Here is a 23413-nt window from a genome sequence, read left to right on the forward strand (position 1 = left end):
ATCTTAATAGGTCGTTGGGCCACCACGAGCCGCCAGAACAGCTTGAGCCTTGGCATAGATTCTACAAGTGTCTGGAACTCTATTGGAGGGATGTGACATCATTCCTCCATGAGAAATTCCATAATGTGATGTTTTGTTGATGGTGGTGAAAAACGCTCCAGAATCTCCCATAAGTTTTCAATTGGGTTGAGATCTGGTGACACACACACGTGCGCACGCTCCTTTAAGACCCCTCTTTCAAAGTAACTGAGACCTCTTCTTCTAGCCATGGTAGCCAAAATAATGGGCAACTGTGAAGCAATTAACGATGTGATGTTAATTGCTTGATTAACTCAGGAATCACACCTGTGTGGAAGCACCTGATTTTAATATACTTTGTATCCCTCATTTATTCAAGTGTTTCCTTTATTTTGTCAGTTACCGTATATGATCAGACTGGTAATAGATCAGTTGTTGTATTAATCGTGAGGCACAGCTGAGTGAGCATACATTTAAATAATTTGCTTTTTTAATTTTACTGGACTGATGTTGTCTGCAGTTTCAGCAGAGGGAGCTCTCACCATCCCTCCGCAGAGACTGACCGGTTGAATCAACGTTATTTCCACGTAATTTCAATGAAATTACATTGAACCAATGTGGAATAGACGTTGAATTGACATCTGTGCCCAGTGAGCACCCTCTTCCAGCTGATGGCGAAACTCGAGTCGCACCCCATTATTTCAGCCTCATGCGCTAATAATATCAATGCAAGACTTTTGATACACATTGCTATTCGTTCATTGCAGCAGCTGCAGTGCTGGTTAAAGTGCGAGTGGAAGAAGGGAGAAGCTCATTTTATGGCTTATAAAAGTGTTAACTAAAAAGTGTTGACAGTGCTGAATAAAAACGTAAACATGAACTGCTCTTAAAAACAGCAGCTCTTTGCTGTATTCATGACAGTCTCTCCACACTTAGTACATAACATTCTGAGAACCATATGTTTCTTAGAACTTGGTGAGAGCGTGGTTGTCCTATGATGATTTTGCATATTTACCTTTCCACAACTTTCTGGGAATAGATATTTTCTTGGTATTTCATTCCTTTAACAGAATGTTTCCTAAAAGTTCAAACATAGTTACATTTCATTTCAATTTTGGTAATGTTCTAGGAAAGTTCTCCAACTTGTTTGACATTGAGAATATTCTCAAATAGTTCAGAGAATGTAAAGAAACAATGTTCTTCTGTGGGAATTTCAGTACTTCAGCATTACGTTTCCTACAGGTTTCCTCATGGTTCTATTTAAATTCATGTTCTCAAATTGTTCCGAGAACGTTAAGAAAACGTTCCATAAAAACCACAAGAAAACTTTAGTGACGTTCAGAGAACGTTTTAAGAATATTATTTAAAAACATATACATTCCGTTCTGTGCATCAACAAAACTCTCCCTATCCTCTATCTTGTTAAGTGTGTTCAGGTGTGTTGGCCTCACCCACTAATCGGCCACACCTGATCTTAATGAGTGCTTGTTTCCTTTGAAATGTGGTCTGTTTGAATAGACTAAAATGAACAGCTTTGTATGCGTAAAAAAACATGGCCTGCTAGCGCCATCCTTGTGGTGCAGTGGACTACTTCCATGAATAGAGAGGATTATACAGTGGGAGAAAAAAGTATTTAGTCAGCCACCAATTGTGCATGTTCTACCACTTAAAAAGATGAGAGAGGCCTGTAATTTTCATCATAGGTACACGTCAACTATGACAGACAAAATGAGGGAAAAAAAATCCAGAAAATCACATTGTAGGATCTTTAATGAATTTATTTGCAAATGATGGTGAAAATAAGTATTTGGTCAATAACAAAAGTTTCTCAATACTTTGTTATATACCCTTTGTTGGCAATGACACAGGTCAAATGTTTTCTGTAAGTCTTCACAAGGTTTTCACACACTGTTGCTGGTATTTTGGCCCATTCCTCCATGCAGATCTCCTCTAGAGCAGTGATGTTTTGGGGCTGTCGCTGGGCAACACAGACTTTCAACTCCCTCCAAAGAATTTCTATGGGGTTGAGATCTGGAGACTGGCTAGGCCACTCCAGGACCTTGAAATGCTTCTTACGAAGCCACTCCTTCGTTGCCCGGGTGGTGTGTTTGGGATCATTGTCATGCTGAAAGACCCAGCCACGTTTCATCTTCAATGCCCTTGCTGATGGAAGGAGGTTTTCACTCAAAATCTCAAGATACATGGCCCCATTCATTCTTTCCTTTACACGGATCAGTCGTCCTGGTCCCTTTGCAGAAAAATAGCGCCAAAGCATGATGTTTCCACCCCCATGCTTCACAGTAGGTATGGTGTTCTTTGGATGCAACTCAGCATTCTTTGTCCTCCAAACACGACGAGTTGAGATTTTACCAAAAAAGTTATATTTTGGTTTCATCTGACCATATGACATTCTCCCAATCCTCTTCTGGATCATCCAAATGCACTCTAGCAAACTTCAGACGGGCCTGGACATGTACTGGCTTAAGCAGGGGGACACGTCTGGCACTGCAGGATTTGAGTCCCTGGCGGCGTAGTGTGTTACTGATGGTAGGCTTTGTTACTTTGGTCCCAGCTCTCTGCAGGTCATTCACTAGATCCCCCCCGTGTGGTTCTGGGATTTTTGCTCACCGTTCTTGTGATAATTTTGACCCCACGGGGTGAGATCTTGCGTGGAGCCCCAGATCGAGGGAGATTATCAGTGGTCTTGTATGTCTTCCATTTCCTAATAATTGCTCCCACAGTTGATTTCTTCAAACCAAGCTGCTTACCTATTGCAGATTCAGTCTTTCCAGCCTGGTGCAGGTCTACAATTTAGTTTCTGGTGTCCTTTGATAGCTCTTTGGTCTTGGCCATAGTGGAGTTTGGAGTGTGACTGTTTGAGGTTGTGGACAGGTGTCTTTTATACTGATAACAAGTTCAAACAGGTGCCATTAATACAGGTAACGAGTGGCGGACAGAGGAGCCTCTTAAAGAAGAAGTTACAGGTCTGTGAGAGCCAGAAATCTTGCTTGTTTGTAGGTGACCAAATACTTATTTTCCACCATAATTTGCAAATAAATTCATTAAAAATCCTACAATGTGATTTTCTGGATTTTTTCCCCTCAATTTGTCTGTCATAGTTGACGTGTACCTATGATGAAAATTACAGGCCTCTCTCATCTTTTTAAGTGGGAGAACTTGCACAATTGGTGGCTGACTAAATACTTTTTTCCCCCACTGTAGGTTTGAATCTCTGATGCCGTGTCACAATACAAATGTTATGTTTCCATGATTAATGCCTAAGCAAATTAATCTATCTGTGTTTGGAGTTCAAAAAAGTTAACCCAAAATAAGCTAGCAGTGTTTTTAAAAGTCTTGTTGAATATTCTGTGAAAGTTTTATGGAAATATTTTTTATTTTAAAAACCTCCAAGGAAAACTTGCAAGGAACAAGAGTAAAACGTTATCAGAACCTTCCTGCAACCTACATTTTCACTACCGTTCTCAGAACGTTTAAAAAAACGTTCAGTTTCATCATTCAGGAAACGTATGGCTTCCTTCCCAGAACCAATGGTAAACCATAATTGTACGTTCCCACAACTTCCAAGGAACCTAATGTGCTAGTTGGGTCTCTAGTCATGGTTTTTAAACTTTTTAAATCTCATAGTATCAATTTTTCTGTGCGCTCGAGGAAGCTGCAGACACGGTAATCTGAGCTATCCGATTAGCCAGCCGTAGGCCTATAGGTGCACTTGATTTGCTCTCCGGCCCGAGGGGTATGGCACTCGGAGGCAGTGGTACAGCGTATCCTAATCATAACAACTATCATTCTGGGTGATTTCTTTTTGTTGCACTGGTGCTCCCAAAATAAAATTCCAGGTCGCACAGCAAAATAATTAGGAGCATTTGCGACCAAAATGGTCGCACTATAGAGCCCTGCACACACACTGTATACATAGTCACACTGACTATCACTACGGCCCTCCCTCTCTCTACTGGGTGAACATGAACCGTGCCACACAGTTCTACCTCATTAACCCTTTAACAAGATACAACCTCACACCCCCGCTCGGCCCTGCGGCCTGGAGGGAGATCTGAGGTGATCCACAGGGTCAAAAGTGGAGCGCTCCACAGGGGGGCCGATGGCTGAGACACGGTCTTACTTTCACACATGGTCCACGCCACAAAAAGCCAACTTCAAAGCATCGTTCCCTGAGACTTTGGCTGGCTCCAATATCTCCAATCCCACCACCACCTTTCACTTGAGAGTGAGAATTGCACCACCTTGGGTTTTCAAACTACAGTAATTGAGGACTGTTTCTGATAATACCCTTTACAGATAGACTTTATGGTATATTGCCTGTAAAAAAAAAAAAAAGCTATGTTTTTTAGAGCCCAATTCATACAGTCCCATTTTTACCACATTCTTGCTGAGATAAGCCTTTTACAGTGGCTTGCGAAAGTATTCACCCTCCTTGGCATTTTTCCTATTTTGTTGTCTAACAACCTGTAATTAAAATAGATTTTTTGGGGGGTTGTATTATTGGATTTATACAACATGCCTACCACTTTGAAGATGCAAAATATTTGTCATTGTGAAACAAACAAGAAATAAGACAAAAAAAACAGAAAACTTGAGCGTGCATAACTATTCACCCCCCCTACTTTGTAGAGCCACCTTTTGCAGCAATTACAGCTGCAAGTCTCTTGAGGTATATCTCTATAAGCTTGGCACATCTAGCCACTGGGATTTTTGCCCATTCTTCAAGGCAAAACTGCACCAGCTCCTTCAAGTTGGATGGGTTCCGCTGGTGTACAGCAATCTTTAAGTCATACCACAGATTCGCAAATGGATTGCGGTCTGGGCTTTGACTAGGCCATTCCAAGACATTTAAATGTTTCCCCTTAAACCACTTGAGTGTTGCTTTAGCAGTATGCTTAGGGTCATTGTCCTACTGGAAGGTGAACCTCCGTCCCAGTCTCAAATCTCTGGAAGACTGAAACAGGTTTCCCTCAAGAATTTCCCTGTATTTAGCATTCCTTCAATTCTGACCAGTTTCATGCCAGTTTCAGACTCCCGAGTGGCACAGTGGTCTAAGGCACTGCATTGCAGTGCTAGCTGTGCCACTAGAGATCCTGGTTCAAATCCAGGCTCTGTCGTAGCCGGCCACGACCGGGAGACCCATGGGGCGGCGCACAATTGGCCTAGCGTTGTCCAGGGTAGGGGAGCGAATGGCCTGCAGGGATGTAGCTCAGTTGGTAGAGGATGGCGTTTGCAACGCCAGGGTTGTGGGTTCGATTCCCACGGGGGGCCAGTATAAAAATTATGCACTCACTAACTGTAAGTCGCTCTAAATGACGAAAATGTAAATGTAATGCCGATGAAAATATATAAAAAAGTGATATTTTGAAACAGAGCCTAAGGCAAGGCCATGCTTTTTTGATCCACATTTCTTCTCTTTCCTACCCTCACTCTGCTTTGTTAGGGAGCAGGCGAGAGTATCAATAATAGAAAAAGAATAGCAATCTATATTTTCAAAGGATGTGAGTCTCGTGTTCATATTTCACAACCTCCGCAAGCTTTTGGAGTTGCCTTAATGCAATCAAGCAAAATAATAGGCCTACACTTGATTTGATTTAGGCTACATTATAGCATGCTAAATGTTTCTGATCAGTGATAGATGGGCAAACAAATACCCTGAACAAAAATATAAATGCAACATGTAAAGTGTTGGTCCCATGTTTCATGAGCTGAAATAAAAGATCCCAGAAATGTTCCATACGCACAAAAAGCGTATTTCTCTCAAATGTTGTGCACAAATTTGTTTACATCCCTGTTAGTGAGCATTTCTCCTTTGCCAAGATAATCCATCCACCTGACAGGTGTGGCACATCAAGAGGCTGATTAAACAGCATGAACATTACACAGGTGCACCTTGTGCTGGGGACAATAAAAGGCCACTCTAAAATGTGCAGTTTTATCACACAACACAATGACACAGATGTCTCAAGTTTTGAGGGAGCGTGCAACTGGCATACTGACTGCAGGAATGTCCACCAGAGCTGTCGCCAGATAATTGAATGTTAATTTCTCTCTAATTTTAGAGAATTTGGCAGTACGTCCAACTGGCCTCACAACCGTAGACCACGTGTAACCCACATCCGGCTTTTTCACCTGCTGGGGATCGTCTGAGACCAGCCACCCGGACAGCTGATGAAACGGACCAGTATTTCTGTCTGTAATAAAGCCCTTTTGTGGGAAAAAAAAAATTCTGATTGGCTGGGCCTGGCTCCCCAGTGGGTGGGCCTGGCTCCCAAGTGGGTGGGCCTATGCCCTCAAAGGCCCACCCATGCCTGCACCCTTGCCCAATCATGTAAAATCCATAGATGAGGGCCTAATTAATTTATTTCAATTGACTGATTTCCTTATATGAACTGTAACTCAGTAAAACCATTAAAATTGTTGCATGTTGCGTTTATATTTTTGTTCAGTATAGATGAGCTAAACCCCCTACACTTATTTGCCCAGCCAGAGAATTAACCAAATATAGGCCTACAGACGGAGATTCAGTGAAACAAAATCACATTGATTAAGACGAGTCACAGGCTTTTGGTCGGGAGAAGGCCTAGGCTACTAAGCGACTGCGAGTGAAGAGCAACATAATCCACTTGTTAAGCTACATAACATGCTGGCAAATGTTCTGATCACCAGTGCTAATACATGAGCCAACTGGACAAGTTGATCATGAGCAGCACTCACCTCACCTCAACTTAGCTAACATTTCTACAGCCTAATCGTAGCCTAACCAATATTCAAATGTAGATTCAGTGAAAAGAAAAATCTGACATTGATCAATTTATCAAGATAAGGGCCCACGCTTACGAGGCCCCACACGTGAAACGGTGCTGAAATAGTTGAACACACGTGGGTAGGCTATCGCTTCAAATGTATTATAACAATTGGATGACTTTCATCCTGAGTTTCAGTTTCAGTAAGCAACTATTTGATGCCTTCAATTGCATTAGCCTACTTCATTCCAATATTTTCGTCATTCAGTGATATTTACTGGAACAGTATTTCTTTATGGATACATCCAGTTGTGGTTAAGAAAACAGTGCATGTGGTGGGCTATGAGAACATATGGGTGAAGTGACATGCCTCGCAAAGCTTAGAACTGGCAGGAGAATGGTAGTAATGGGCGCTGCCTAGCAACCATTAAGAGCTTAAGAGCGTAGTGCGTGCCAATGCCACCTCAGCATTACGGCTACATTTCATTCCGTAGGCAGAACTTTACCGCAATCGTGACTAGGTCGGTTGCCGGAAATAAAAGTAGAGGCTTTATCGCTGGCAATACCTTTCATTCTGTATATATGAAAATTCTGCAAAAAGTTGGCGGGTTTGAAATGTGTATAAGAGTCCTACTAGAGAGCATTTCCCATAGAAGTAATGAAAGCGGATGGCAAAGTACAGAAAAATGTGTTAACCCTCCACACTTCTAGGGGCAGTATGGTATGTGCAATAGGTGTTCCAATTGGGATAGTGAACCGTACGTCTAATTCACATACTAGAGCAGGGATGGGCAGCTTTGATGGGGGTGGAGGCCCAAAAAAAATCTGAACTCATCATGAGGGGCCGCAGTGGCTCGCGGGTCTGCGTACCCACACATGCAGTCATGCCTTTTGAGGGCCCTAAGTGGAAAAGGAAATGTGTTTGAAATGTGGAAAATGTTTACAGTTTTACTGCTAATTTCCTGCAATTCTTCACATTTTGCCATAGGGTGAAGAGAAATGTTTACAGTTTTGAATATGATATCTGAGTGAGAGTGACTAACAAAATCAATGGGGGCCCATCGGTCAGTAATTCGACCATGACTACTATACGTTTAGATAGCTGGCTAGACTAACTTATCAATCTAAAAACTGTTAGCTGACACAGGCTAATTGAGTGACTGTCAGTGACTGACATAACAAGAACAAAACTGCTGATGCACAACCAAATATCTAAATTGCACCTTGTGTATTCTACTATTCTAACTCAACAGTAAGTTGAGACCCCGACTGAGTTCCTAAAAAAAAAAACAAGCAAAACAAAACAAGACGTGTCAGATAGGATAGCTCATGTGATACGTGTGAATTAGGAGGTGGCTTCCATCCAATGACATGGGTGGTATGTAAGTCCTAAGTGTCTCATTACAAAGAAGTCATCAGCCTAGAGTAGGCTAAGTCCCTACCTGGCAGGTGTCAACATGCCACACTACTTACTGTTACAAATTAGCAACAAATTGGTTTTTATGCTATTACCCAAGCCCCCGAGGCACTGGCCGTGCTAAGGAGTTATGATAACTCAAACCGCAGGAGTCTCTTCTCTTGTCTAAACAGTCCTGCCTGATGGAATTCCTAGCCCTGTTGTGGTAGAGTTACCATACGGCGTTAGAAAACTACACTCTTAGAAAAAAGGGTTATTCTGCTGTCTCCATAGGAGAACCCTTTAAGTTCCAGTTAGAATCCTTTTTGTTTCCATATTTTTCATGAGTTTGTAGTAAATAGGCCATGTAGAACCCTCTGTAAGGGTTCTACATGGAACCCAAAGGGGTCGTACCTGGAACCAAAAGGGTTCTACCTGGAATAGAGTTGCAAAGGGAGGGTATATTATTGGAAATGTTCTAAGTTTACCAGTAAACTACCAGAATTGTGGTATCTTTCAAGTATTTTATGTCTATCACAAGACATCTAGTGACCCTTTTGGGTACTTCAGATTATCACAGGTGTCTGTAATAATCGCTGTCCCTCTGTGTGGCCTTATCACATGTACAATATATGAAATAATTATATAAGATGATTTTAAATACAAACCATCAATTTAGTGAATACCATTGGTGTTTAATATGAGGGTTTTAGCATGAAATATCCTTTATATATATTTATATTTTACTATGTCAATATGTATTTGTTGTCAATGTTTTGGCATTAAACTGGTGGATTCAATAGATGGAAGATTTGGCAGAGTTAATCGAAAGCAATGCCATTGTTGATTAGATGCTTTTTTCATTAATTGGGCTATTTTCTCTTCAACCATATGGTCTATCTACTAGAAACTCATGGAAAATATGGACATATATAATAAATGAATACTGTATATGAATACATTTTTATAAATTACCAAAGTTATGATAGATTACCATAGATTCTGTTAATTATCAAAATTACTCAAGATTCCGCTAACTTACCGGTAGGCAGTGGCGGCTCCTGAAAAAATTCTCAGGGGGGGCAATTTTTCTGATGATTTAGGTGACCTACACACATTTTAAAAAAGATATGTCCAGCAACAACATGAAGACAGGGGCAGCATATAAGTCAATACCAGAAGCATTTATTGACTGATCTCAAAAGTGTTGGCTTACCAGGGTTGGTGGAGCCCTCAGTTTCATCTTTGCCTCGCAAAGCTAACTCAAACACTCCGCAAAACTTCACACACTGGATTAGCCGGCTGAGGATGTGGCGGTTCTTGCTAATGTCGTAGTAAATATATTTGTTATAGTGAATATGGAATATGATATGTTGAGTAAAATGTTGTGCTAAGATCTATTTAGGTCAGGAGCTGGTTATAAGTTCTGTTCCTATCCAATAACAATGGACAAAAGGGTCCTATCTTGTCAGCCTTGTCAGCAGGTGGCCAAGGACAACACCCACGCCATAGGCCTCTCAGTTCTTCCAACTCACGAGTTCTTGCTCTGAGGACACACACACACACACACACACACACACACACACACACATCATCACTGTTAAACACACACACACACACACACACACATCATCACTGTTAAACACACACACACACACACACAAAAATCCCTCTCTTAGGCTGAACATTTGAAGACAGAGAACCCGACTCAGAGCCAATGCAACAGTGACAGTAGCCTGGAGGGGACCTCGCCCAACTCATCAGGACCAATCAGAAGATCAGAACTACTAGATTCAACCTACTTCATTTATTGCATAAAATGTCTGCACACAATGTTTCGGGGCTCTCTTCAGATAATAATAATAATAATAATAATATGCCATTTAGCAGACGCTTTTATCCAAAGCGACTTACAGTCATGCGTGCATACATTTTTGTGTATGGGTGGTCCCGGGGATCGAACCCACTACCTTGGCGTTACAAGCGCCGTGCTCTACCAGCTGAGCTACAGAAAGTGGATACTCATGGATGCGCATCGCAATTGTAAAATGTCAACACAATTGGAGACACCACGTCATTTTTGGAGACATGTTATTGACAGTAAACTATTGTAGATGCGACTGCTAACTAAATAAAACATTTTAGCTGGCTAGCTAATCATCTTAGCTAAATGTGGGGCAAACAATTCAGTTATTTACCATTAATTTGAGGGATTGGGGTGAAAGAAATCGAGTTACATAGTGATACTTTACGATATACTGTATTGACAATATCGCAATATTTTAGCGCTAGTTGGCTGTACCTGCACCAAAACACCATTATTGTTCCTTCATAGCTTGTTCTCAATCTTTTCACATTGGGAGCCAATTTGTTTTCAGCACTTTTATTTCCATGACTGATCAAAACTCGTTCTCATGGCTTTCTGATCCCTCTGCAACAGACATATGGTGCGCAATAAAATCACAGTATCGAATCGCAATACGTATAGAATCATGAGACTCGCAATGCATATATCTTATCGTGAGGTTCCTGGCAATTCCCAGCCCAAGTTCATTTGCCACAACAAATCTCTTCGCTAGCAAACGCGATGTCTTCTCCAAAACGGCAATGTGTCTCCAGCAATGTTTACTTTTTTGACGTTCTATGGCATCTCCACTTTCCAAGCATATATGACCACATGTAATATTTTGGTAAGTGATGCAAATAGTGAACTATGTAGGGCCAGGATGTAAAATATATGTAGCTGCAGCAATTTCTCTTATCTGATATGGTAAGTAATGGGGCTTAATGTATAGCTCCCTAAGAGTTTGACGAACGGGTCCGTGCACGCGATTCCAGATATCTTTACCTCTGAATAAACTGCCTTTATTATACCATATCCACCCTGTCCAAAGTCTCTACTTGGTCTCAGTTCTCCAGTAAACTTGTGATTATCAACACTAACCTCATCGTTGTGGCGGCGGACAGCTAGCCTGTATCCCTCATCCAGTTGAGTGGCAATGTCTTTTTTCGTTCGTACCAATTTTTGGAAAATCCTCGGGTGTAGGACTTTCCGCCTTTAGTAGAAACCTGTTGAATTATTAAATTTGGTCTGGGAGGTCCTAATTGTTTCGTTGCCAATTTATCTTCATTTGTTCGCCGACAAAAAGGAACTTCTTTCAAAGACACAATCGAGTTGTTACGTTCATGGTTACGTTACGTATGACGAAAGCGCGTAAGTGCAAGCCCTCAGACACCCATAGAGATTGTATTGAAAGCTCTGAAATTTGAAAAAAATAGATTTTACATGGGAGTCTATGACAGACTTCTGGGCGATTTTCAACCTGACTGAAATCGCCCCAAAAGGGGGGGTGGCCATTTGAAGCAATTGGACATTTAGTGGCAGTGTGGCACTGTGGCAGATCAGACGTCTAGATTACAACACTGATAACTACTGTTGCCGTGATATAATTGATTAGAAAAAAAATCCCTTCCTTTTCCCGTTTGGCAGTGCGTCGCCCATATCGCCCTATTGAACAGGCCGCCCCTGCCGGTAGGTTTGCAACCCTAACCTGGAACCAAAAAAGGGTTCTTCAAAGGGTTCTCCTTTGGGGACAGCCGAAGAAGCCTTTTAGGTTCTAGATAGCACCTTTTTTTCTAAGAGTGTACCTTCTCTACATCCTTTCACTACATCCTTAAAAGCTGATGGGTTTTAGGTATCATCCTTCCTCTGGCTCTTACATTTAAAATGGTGTTGTTTTCAACCAAACACTGCTTGCTAAAACCATACACATACTGTACAGTGTGTGCGTGTGTACTGTGCATGTACGAGCGACTATGCTTTAATGATGATATCCAGCCCTAAATTGTCCATTACACTTTGCTACTGTCCATTATGGCATCATGGCCGTGCCATCTCGAAACCCATTAGTGCGTAAACATGTAAACTACATGTGACCCCTGCCTACTTACACCTATTAGTTAGGGCTCCTGTCTGTGACAGTTGTTTATACAGTCTTCTCATGAGACCTGGCGGTGTTCAAAAAATAATAATATTGAGTTAAGGATAAAGTCAGCCAAGATGTAATACAAGCGCATAACTTTAAGAAAAAGAAAGAAAGGAATTTGAAAAATGTTTAATGAATTTTCTTTTTTTTCTCCTTTCACTTTTTTTTCATCCAATCTTCCCTACCGCAGTTTTGTTCCACTGTAACCCCTAAACCAAGTTAGCGAAAAAATCAAAAACTGAATGGAGTCGAGAATGCATAAAAGTACCGCAACAAAGGATATTCAGTAAACAAACAAGCTGGAAATGTGAGGGAGCCACACGCGACATTCAAAACATAATGCAGCTTGTAAATTTCCCTACATTACACATTCTTTCTCTCTCTTTCTATCTCTCTCCATATCTCGCTCTTTGTCTGTTCTGTGTATCCTGGCTGTGTCGCAGGCAGCCAGAGCAAAGCACACAAACGTGCACGGCCTTGAGTCAACAGAGACAACAAGACAAACAACAACAATGACCACAACCACACACTGACCAGAACCCAACCATGCAGTAAGCTATATTACAGACAGTCTTATGTCTGGGCCCATGTGGAATGACTCGGGATGCATTCCATCTCTGACAAGGTCTGATGGAGAGGAGAACGCTTGTTCTGATCTGAAGGCCCAAGTACACAGGACTAGGAACCATGGTTTGGTTCTTGCCAGGATAATCTTCCAGAGAAAGTAACTTGGTGCATCTAAATGGGGCATTTCATATTCAGCACTTGGTGAGAATATCGCACTGTTCACTCTCTATCTACAACTCTGTAACTACATACTATATGTAATGCCAGTTCATTGGATGGCTAGAATGCTCTGTTCACTTCTGTTAGAGCAGAATGACGGTGCTGTGTTGACAGTCATTTTCAGTATGGGACTGTCAACTGTCAACATTGTTAATAGCAGCAACACAGTGAGCCTAATTAGATGATTGATGAGGCATCTCATTTCTCTCTCTCTCTCTCTCTCTCCCCCCCCAGAGGGAGAGAGACAATAAGCTCAGCATCAGGGCCCTGTAATGACTACCAGCACTTGGCCCCAGCCCGAGACCTAGTCCTAGATCCAACCTCGTGCCCGGATCCTTAATAAATACAAATACAGCCCCGGTTCCAGCCTCAGCCCCAGCTGAGTAGTCCCAGTCCCAGCCTAGTTCCATCCCCATACAGCACAAGCCCAATATCCCAGCCTAAGCTTCAGCCCAAGTCAAGCCTCTGTCCAAGTCCTATATCTCCAGCCTCAGATCCAACCCCTGCCCTACCCCCAGCCCCAGTCAAGCCACAGGTGCAGCCCAGCCCTATCCCCAGCTGCACTCATCAATCCAGCAGCCTCTCTATGATACAATGAACTCTCCGGACACAGGGTAGCACGCAGTGGGTGGGTGGGTTCGGGAGCACCACCATCACCTACAGGACAGTACATCCATGTCCGGCGGATTCCTAAATTACAGGCGAGTTCCACACAGTGAGATGGTTTATTGCATCTGACCAGCTCACTTCCTCCCCATACAAAAGGCATTGCATGCTGAGCCTTATTTTGATGTGGCGTGTAAGCATAATTAGAGGTCCAATAAAAGCAGAGAGGGGGAAGAAGAAGGCATGTCCATCTGTCGTGTGTTAAAGGGTGGAGGGGGTAGAGGGAGCCCTGCTCTGCTCTCCGGATCACACAGCTCCACCATGCCTCCCTGTCTGTAGTTGTAGCAGCCATTAGAGCAGGCGTGGATGTAAATACTCTGCAGAGCCAGAAACCAACCCCACACGCCTGCCTGCCTTCCTCTGTGTGTGTGTGTGTGTGTGTGTGTGTGTGTGTGTGTGTGTGTGGTGTCAGTGATCTCAAGTTACCAGGGCCTTGCAGCGATCGATCCAAAGTAGGTAGTAGTCTGCAAGCACACAGAGACGAACACACTCAGACATGGCAAACAAGAGTCAGATATGTGGCTCACTGCAGTAGCACAACACTGGACCACCCCTATTCCCTCCCTGCCCTTGTGTCTCCAGCTATGACTCTAGGAGTGGTGATGTTAATCACCTGTAGCCCAACGACTGCTAAACTGCTGGTCGACGAGTTTAACCTCTTAAAATATGCCTACATTTTTTATTCTGATCCCAACACTTATAGTATACCTTAAGAATCACACCAGTTATCACCACGTTATTATCAATACACTGTTCTGAGTAAATGTTCAGTAAATGCTGAGTAAATGCTTGAGTGTTGTTCTTCACGTGAGTATAGTGAGAGGTTAGTTGACGAGGGCCTCCCTCTCTCTGTCTCTGGTCCACTCTCCTACCTCTGAAGCCCTCGCATGACTCACTTTTGTGTTTAATTGCTTCTTTTGTGTTGTTGTTTTATGCGCGCCACTTAGAAACGATTCCCACATTCTGACTTTTACGGCCCAATAAACTCAAGAGTATCGAACCAAACTGGCTGGCCATATTTAGTAGCTTTATACGAAAACGTATTAAGGTGTAATTGCTGTAGGCAGGCGTGCTATTGAGAGAATAACGTAGGTGAAGGTTACAAAATGTTCCTCGCACTCGAAAGGGACACTGGACCTTTTGTCTGCAGCTCTGGAGTTTCCAATCACCACTGGGAAATATGGAGTGTATTATAAGATTTATATAATAAGTCCATTTTATTTCACATTTCCGAAAATGAACTTTTACAGTGTGGTAAAATGTAGCCTGAAAGAAAAACATCTGTTTGGCATTTAGCGATGCCAACATATGGGATCCTCTGATGACAATGATTGAGGGTGGAAGAGAAGATCCCCTTGTGCATTGCCCTGAGAAAAAAAGAAAAACAGGGACCAAATCCACACAATGACTGTTTCTCTGCCGTGACGTGATAAATGGAGACGTGTAGAAGTGTTACAAAACTAGCCTTCTCCTCTGTGTGAAATGGATCTTCCTCAGTCTGCGCTCTGACACCAAACAGCGCACAAAAAAAAGAGAGAAAGGGGGAAAACCTAAGCCCTCTAGTTCGCAAACCTACTGCACCGCCATCAAATCCGAAAGCAACGTTTTGGTGCCAATTTAAATGAATTAGGGCTAATTTAGTTTATAGGGTGAAGGGTGAATAGGCAGAGGGTGAATATACAATGTTTTTTTTGTGGTGAGAGAAAATGACACCTGGGTCCCGAGGAATCTCTCTGAGCCTGACTACAAGTTCATGACACCTGTGTTGTTTTTTTCTCAGGGGGGATTTCCACCTGTGTAGAATGGAATCGGTGCACTGAGGACTGAGGACCCTTTCACTGGCTTCATTTGATACGGCTGTGACTGAGACCTAGTAGGTCTTGCTACACTACAGACAGACAGGATGGACATGCTTGGGTTAGTGGGTCACACCAGACTGACCTCACCACACCAGTTACTGTAGTTCACAGATTTAGTTTTTGTTACTGAATTTATTTGTGAATGCAGCTGAAAACTTGAATTACCTGCCATGATTTTCCACAAAATTGCCACTGTCCAGACACAAAAACACACCTGCATAAAGACTTGCACGCACGCACACACACACACACATTAACGGCTTGGCTGATGGGAAGAGAAAGGGAACACAGTTCCTCTTAGACGCTGTAGCCGGGACTCAGGTCAGGACTTGGCGAGCAGTAATCCCTCTCAGGTGATGCTGCTCACATTCAGCCACATCCAGTTGATCTGCTTAAATATGTTCTCTCCCGTCCCCGTCCCCCCACCCCCCTCTCATCTTTAAAAGCCCCCTCGGCAAGGAGCAGAACTTGGGAGGATGGGGGCTACTGCTATTCCACACCACGAACCCCGGATCGCTTTTCAGCGTTTCCGTAAAGTTATCGTTCCATGCGCCGCTTGGCGCGGTGAACAGGCCGGTGCACAGTGTACAGGGCTCCTTCATAACCAGCCAGGAGAAACGCACTGCTGCTGTGGAATTAAAAAGTCACACAGTCCTCCTGGCTTAGGAGAGAGCGCACACACTAGCACTGCAGGATACAGGGCACCCATCCCGTGGATTAGAGTGGCATTATGTGAAAAGCCTTGTTAAAAGACATGCCATCTGCGGCCCCTTTTCACTTTTTCCAAAGGCAGAGTGGCAAAGCTGGTTTAAGAGTGGCCTCGTGGAGCATTCCCTCTCCCTGTTGGGGGGGGTATCACTCGAACACACACACTCATTCTCTCCAAATCATCTCCAAATTAAATTCCAAACCTTCTGACTCACTCCTACACATCTCTCTCACTCACACAGTCAGTTAAAAATGGCTTCATGTCCACCAAACAATAAAGCTATTTAATAGACAGTCATAAACTATTAATGTATAATAATATATGCCATTTAGCAGGCACTTTTATCCCAAGCGACTTACAGTCATGATATTTGTATCCATTTCTCTCACTGAAAATACAGAGATTTAGCAAGTGCGGTCTGAGTGCTCTCAGGGCCGGCAAGTAGTCTAGCGGTTAAGAGCGTTGAGCCAGTAGCCAGCTAGGTGAAAAATCTGTATTGAATGTGTGTGTTCATTCTACAAGCAACAGAAAATGTTTAGTAACGGAAAACAAAAATGAGTGTTTCTTATTGGTAGTCCCTCGCTGTTTCAGTCCGTTTTCTTCTGTTTGGTGACTAATGAACACGACTTCAGCAGGTTTCAGTACTAACCGATCTGTATATTGGATGTTCTAAATAACTTTTCCCATTAGATGCATAATGTGTGTTTCATCTTATTTCACATAAATTGAGTCTGGTTCCTCAAATAAGCCCAAACCTCTCCATATTCAAGTAGACTTTGACACAATTCATATAATTTATTATCACTTAGTGGTTACAAAGTTACTTAAAGATGCAATCTCAAACTTTTGTATAATTTCAGCCAGTAGTTTAGAAAGTAGTGCTCATGAGATAAAAGTGGTTCCTGTTTTTTGTGTACTATGTCATCAAATTGGGTACATTTTACTTTTACATTTTAGTCATTTAGCAGATGCTCTTATCCAGAGCGACTTACAGGAGCAATTAGGGTTAAGTGCCTTGCTTAAGGACACATCGACAGATTTTTCACCTAGTCGGCTTGGGGATTGGAACCAGTTACGTACTGCAAATATTATTATTATTATATATTTTTTGCAATTCGTATGGATGATATATTACAAATTTGTTTTGCTTAAGATACTGGAGTACATCTTTAAGTATCTTAATCTCAAAATCTGTTTCATTTTGAGAAAGAAGAAGAGTAGGCGGCCAGTACATTGCAAATAACTTTAGTGAACTATTAACAGAATATATTTACAAAATAATACATATAGGAGCAATCAGCATTGTACATCAGGACGCACAACTGCAAAACGCACTTTGACTACTTGAGTCTTCCTCGGGCAGCGTTGGAAAAATAGCTGAAGATTATTATTTGAATTCATCTGATTCGGATTATTTTATTATTGTAAAAAATCTGATTGTGGGGACATTCAAAACCATATCACTTCTATTATCTTTTGACACAGTAGACCTACACAATCAAAGTTCACCTTGGAATGATTACAAAACATGAAGGGTTAATTTCTTCAGCGCTGTACAGTCTTTCACTACTATAGCCATTTCCTAGTAGTGGATTTACAAACTCCCCTGACCCATGGTGCATCTCTTCCTCCAGGCAACATTGGTACTTGAGCCTGTTTTTATGTAGTCAGCAGGTGGCATCATTAGCCAGAGAATAAACATGAAAACCAATACCCTTGAGTCTCTCAATGATATCATAGCAGGCTTCATTGGCATGATGTAGCTCAGTTGGTAGAGCATGGCGTTTGCAACGGCAGGGTTGTGGGTTCGTTTCCCACGGGGGGGGGGGCAGTATGAAAAAAATAAAAATAAAAATAATGTATGCACTCACTAACTGTAAGTCGCTTTAGATAAGAGCGTCTGCTAAATGACTGAAATGTAAATGTAATGACTTCCCCTTTTTTAGTGGGTGGGGTGGGGGATTAAGGAGGTGTAAATCATCTGTTTTATATGAAGAGAAAATAACTACAGTGGAAGAGAGGATTGAGTCATGTAGTAGAGTATGGGAGCTGCTTGCAAGACATGATCAAACCATTTACACCACAGATTCCCTTAATTTAGCCAGACTCTCTTACAGTTTGCCGTTGAACACAGACTGTTGCCGACTAGAACAGCTTTTCACTCTTGCATCCTCTTATTATACACCCATCTCCTTCCCATACACTTCACTAGCTAATCCAATAATATACTGTATGTCAACGGCAAAGGCTCTACTACTTATTTCAGCCAACTTAATTGAACTTATTTCAGCCTTAAAGGTAAAGACATTTGTTCCTCTACGCACAGGATACTTTTCTTTACGCATTAAAATATATATGCCTGGGGAGCATAACGTAGCCAATTCCATATTCAGTTTTTAAAATGTGTCTGGGACTCAACACTCCAGACTGATTTGGAAACCTCCCTATGTTACTGCTGCGTGCCAGACATACTGTATGTAGAGCTGTCATAGTGAACCTTGAGGGCAAGGCACACAAATTCAGCACTCTCAGAGCCTATTGAACAGTGATCTCTCTCTCAATAACCATAATAAATAAAGGAAGGAAGTGAAAACCTAAAGCTTGGCTGCCTGCCAGTGTATACTAAATGTCGCTTTTGGCCTCAGTTGGACCGTTCCATTCCAAAACAACAGGAACCAATCCTCCACCTTCCCCTCAAAAAAACAATCTGTATAAAACCCATACATGGCTGAGGGCTAGAGCATCCAGTTTGAGATGTTCAGAGAGTTTACGGTAATGTGTGTACAGCTCAGCCTAATCCCGTCCTCATGGTCAAATGTATGAGTTACCCTCTTGCTCTCACCCCCCTCTCTCTCTCTCACCCCCATCTCTCTCTCTCTCACCCCCATCTCTCTCTCTCACCCCCCTCTCTCTCTCTCTCACCCCCACCTCTCTCTCTCTCACCCCCATCTCTCTCTCTCTCTCTCCCCCCTCTCTCTCTCTCACCCCATCTCTCTCTCTCTCACCCCCCCTCTCTCTCTCTTAACCCCCATCTCTCTCTCTCACCCCCTCTCTCTCTCACCCCATCTCTCTCTCTCCCCCCCCCTCTCTCTCCCCCCCCTCTCTCTCTCTCTCACCCCCATCTCTCTCACCCCCATCTCTCTCTCTCTCTCTCCCCCCCCTCTCTCGCTCTCTCTCTCACACACACACACACACACATAAGGGTTACACCTTTAGACTGGTAGCCAAAAGCATTTCAACCACTTCAACAACAAACACAGAAACACAGACAAAACACACACACCTATGCCATTATCAATTTGCCTCTCTCCCTATAACATCTCAAACTTAACCAGTTCCACTCTGTGCCAAAATGTTTGATCCCATTATGAACATTATATTACGGAGCATCTGAGATCACCCCAATCCCCAGAGAAAAATAGAGGAGCAGAGAAATGTGTGTGTGTGCCAGTATCCCGCAGTGATTGCTTGATTATTTGCAGATGGGTAGTGGAAGGCTTGCAGCCAGGAGTGGAGGTTCCCCCTGGCATATGATTAAATCTGTGATTGCCTTACAATTTACAAGCCCCCAAAAATGTGCATTGAGAAGAGGATCCTCTTACTGTACTCAACACCACACTGTATAGACCTAACATGTTCTGTTTAGGGTATTTGTGCTATAACCAGTTTACCACGGGGTCAATAAGGAATAGCATACACGCTTCAGATTAAGCAGTGTTCCCTCTCTCTCTCTTGCCACCACTGGAGTAAGGACTTTGCTTATGTCACGGATCCAGGGGGGTGCTGCTAACAGCAGGCACACTGCTTTCACCGTCTGCTCATTCATTCAGCGCTGCTGTATTTACCAATGGGCTAAATCCCTGCACATCCCCAGAGGCAATTGTTATGCGTGTACCAACTGTTCAAAGATAACTCTGTGGTTATGAGATCAATTAAAACCAGCTTAGGAGGTTGGAGAGGTCGTATTAATATGCCAGGGGAAGGGGGTTCCGCATCTATTCATTAAAACTCCCACAATAGGCCCCCCTAAGCCGCTGCGCTCCACAATAGATAGACATAGCCGCACTACCAGCTTTTTACTGTCTAGTCGCAGTATCCTACTAAGCAGTACCACATTTAATTAAAGACACAGCCCTCTCTCTTTGTTGGCACAGACAGTCTGACAGGTAAAACCACAGAGAGCCCGAAGCAATGTGGGGTAGCCTAGGCTATTTGACCAAAGGACTCAACAACAGCAACTGTGTAAGGACCACGAAGCAGATAACAATATCACAAATCTTATCAGGCATATTTTGCGTTGGCAAACCATGACCGTTATGTGTCCAAGATGCACATTTTGCGCATTTGCCAAAATGTCCCCAAAACATAACTTCAAGAATTACGTGTAATCTAGTAATACAACTAACAATGTCTTTGCGTGGTGAAGTCTCACCAATTTGTTACAATTTAGAAAAAATGTTTCCTCTTTGAACTCTTGAAGTCCCGAATAGTTGACTCATAAAATATACCCAAAGTCTGGGCAGACTCGGCTACTGCTTTACACCACTGTGGGACTTTGATTTTCGGTAGGTTTTTCGTCTTGGGGGGATGGATATATTAGGTGGATCAAATCTATTTTTTGACTGCTCCTTTAATCTTAAAGCGACTGTCGGCTGATAATATCAGAGTGCATAGAAGTCATCCAGGAACTCACGAGCGCACTTACCAGAAATGCATCACCTCAAATAGCCTAGCCACGCATAGTCTACAGGATGCTGGACGGTCGGGACCCGCTGTATTGATGCAGGAGATAAAGCACGATACCACTGTAGGCTCCTATTTAATTTAAGTTGTTCACTGTATCCTAATCAATACACCGTGCTCAGGGCGATGATAGTGTCAATGTGTAGGCGACATGCCAACGAGTTATGTTTGAATAAATTGGCAAGGTAATTATCTGATCATGCTTATGATGACATCATCATCATAAGCAGAACAGGATATACAATGGCAACAAATGTTGATTAAACTCTTGGTCTCAAAATTTGATTTCAATATTGGCTGTCCAGCCATGTCTATTTTTATTTTTCTAATGTTGCTGTCTCAGAAACTATCCAAAACGTATCTCGCTCTCAACTGTCAAGGATGCTATATGCATAGATATACGATTTTTCCCTTACCTCTTTTGTTCCTCCTCCAGCGATTTGACTGCGTTTGACAGTTGCTGTACTCCATACAGTTCAACACGATTAAAGCCAATGAGAAAAGTCGAAACTGCATCTGGACGGCTGGTGTTCCGACTCGAATAAGAAGTGCCAATGGTGTTTGGGATGAATTATCTGGTTCGTGTCCTCCAGTTTCTTGAATGATTCCAATTTGTCACACATTAAACGAGCAGCGACAACATAGTATCTCACCACTGAATAATATCATTTTATGAAGTGCACGGATCCTTCATTCACAAGTGTCCCTTTGTGTGCTGTAAAAAGAAAGATATGGGTTATTGTGATAACAAATGTGACGAAATCAACATCTATCCAAACATGGGAAGAATACTTGATCTAAGGAGTTTCGGAGGCTAAGCCTACTGTATTTAAATACACTGCAACAATGAAACTTTATTCTGCCCACGTGTTAATTTACGCTCCATTCTCGACAAAAGAGCTTGGCATTAAGTGAATGCATTACATTCTAACGTGGCTGTTGCGCCCCTCAAACAAGCAATAACCTTCCAATATAAGGAGCACAATAAACTGTGTTTAACAATGAACACAATGTGAAACATACCTGCATATGTGACAGTCTAAATCCACTTCAGTACTTCTAAGTTCCTTCAGAAAGCCACAGTGGGTTTGGAGCATACAGCATCCCTCTTGTATGAAAAGTGATTCTGAAGAGAGGTCCGAGTGATCTCCCTTCTCCTTGAGACGCACGCGAGTATTATTCCGATAATACCTGTTTCCCCGGTGAAAGCTTGTCCCTTTTCACTAAAACAAACTTGTCTATACCATTCGGATGTTCCGTTTTACGTTGGGGTTTAAAGCAAAGGATACAAAGCCAGTAGATTCTCCTCTAGATTGTCTGCATCTGCGCGTCGAGCTGAGATGAAGTGGTAGGCTACTACTGGTCCTGATGCTTTGGTTGCATTCTCATATAGTTGCTCCTGTCACGTGGAGATCTCTAGATATGTGGGGCTGCTCAGAATTAGAAGCCCCTTGACCAGAGTGAAGTACTTTCTTATTATTTTAGATTATGAAGATGACATATGCTATTTAGCTGCCTAGGTCCTCACACTACACCGAGGCTCCCTCAAGGTCCTAGTGCATGAAACAAAACAATCGCAGACGTTTTGATTCTCGTGTGAAATTAGGCACAACACGTGACGTTTGAGTGGGGTATTGTTGTAGCCTATCACCCCTAGTCCCGAAGTTGAATGACTCAGACTCTCTCCCAAACTCCAAATTATCAAAATATTACGGTACTTTACGTTTTTAAAAGTAGTTTTTCTATGGGGTTTGGGAACGGAGTTTGATTGGTCGTTCAATTATGAACAATTGACCAATGAGAATAAGTCTTACTCAAAATGGGCCTATTACCAACATGCGTGCACCTTTTCGATCACATTTAACACCAAAAGGAAACTTATTCTCAACGGTAAATCTTGTCGGGAATAGTACCTGTATGGTTAAACTGTTATTTCCTAAATATGACAAATAGGCGTATTCTTGACTCAGCTAGTGAATCACAGTGCAAGTTATTCTCATTTTAGGATTTCGAAGGAAACAGAGTAGTATGGCCTTGATTCAGATGTATTGAATGGTCTAATTTCAATGGATAAATTGGGAAGACAACGATCATAACCATCATCATCAATGTTTTACCTTCATCATCGTTGCCATCATTCTCGTCATTTGCTCCCAAGAAACAAGAATGCATGCAACTTCAAAGATGCAAAGGCCTTACTCTGGGAGAATGTAAGGTGATTTGACCACTAGGTCCATCATAGTGTTCACTGCCTGTTCTGGCAGAAATATGCTGTAAATGCTCTACCCCCGTTGACCACTAGGTGTGGCACTTAATCCTCTATTTATTCTAGGAAATTAGTTTGTTTCGGGCACTTATCAGGACACAATTGTCTGCCCCCAGACGGGAAGCAATATTCTACACTCAAAATAAACGGAGACATTAAGAGGTAGAGTTTTAGGAAATTACTAAAGCCCAGGGGTTACAGATTGGTGTAATGCATA

At 42.5% G+C, this 23413-nt stretch overlaps 1 protein-coding gene across 1 annotated transcript in view; it reads right to left on the minus strand.

Moving 5' to 3' along the window:
- Nucleotides 1–22411, minus strand: part of LOC121561934 (R-spondin-2-like) — a 104083-nt gene extending 81672 nt beyond the window's left edge. The window contains exons 1-2 of the mRNA XM_045215361.1: nucleotides 21954–22411; nucleotides 21347–21645 (exon numbers count right to left, since the gene is read on the minus strand). Of these exons, the coding sequence (XP_045071296.1) occupies nucleotides 21347–21446 (100 nt within the window). The 5' untranslated portion in view covers nucleotides 21447–21645; nucleotides 21954–22411. The remainder of the gene's footprint in view (nucleotides 1–21346; nucleotides 21646–21953) is intronic.
- Between the last annotated feature and the right edge of the window lie 1002 nt (nucleotides 22412–23413).

This window comes from Coregonus clupeaformis, unplaced genomic scaffold (genome assembly GCF_020615455.1).
Source record: "Coregonus clupeaformis isolate EN_2021a unplaced genomic scaffold, ASM2061545v1 scaf0429, whole genome shotgun sequence".
Classification (NCBI taxonomy): domain Eukaryota; kingdom Metazoa; phylum Chordata; class Actinopteri; order Salmoniformes; family Salmonidae; genus Coregonus; species Coregonus clupeaformis.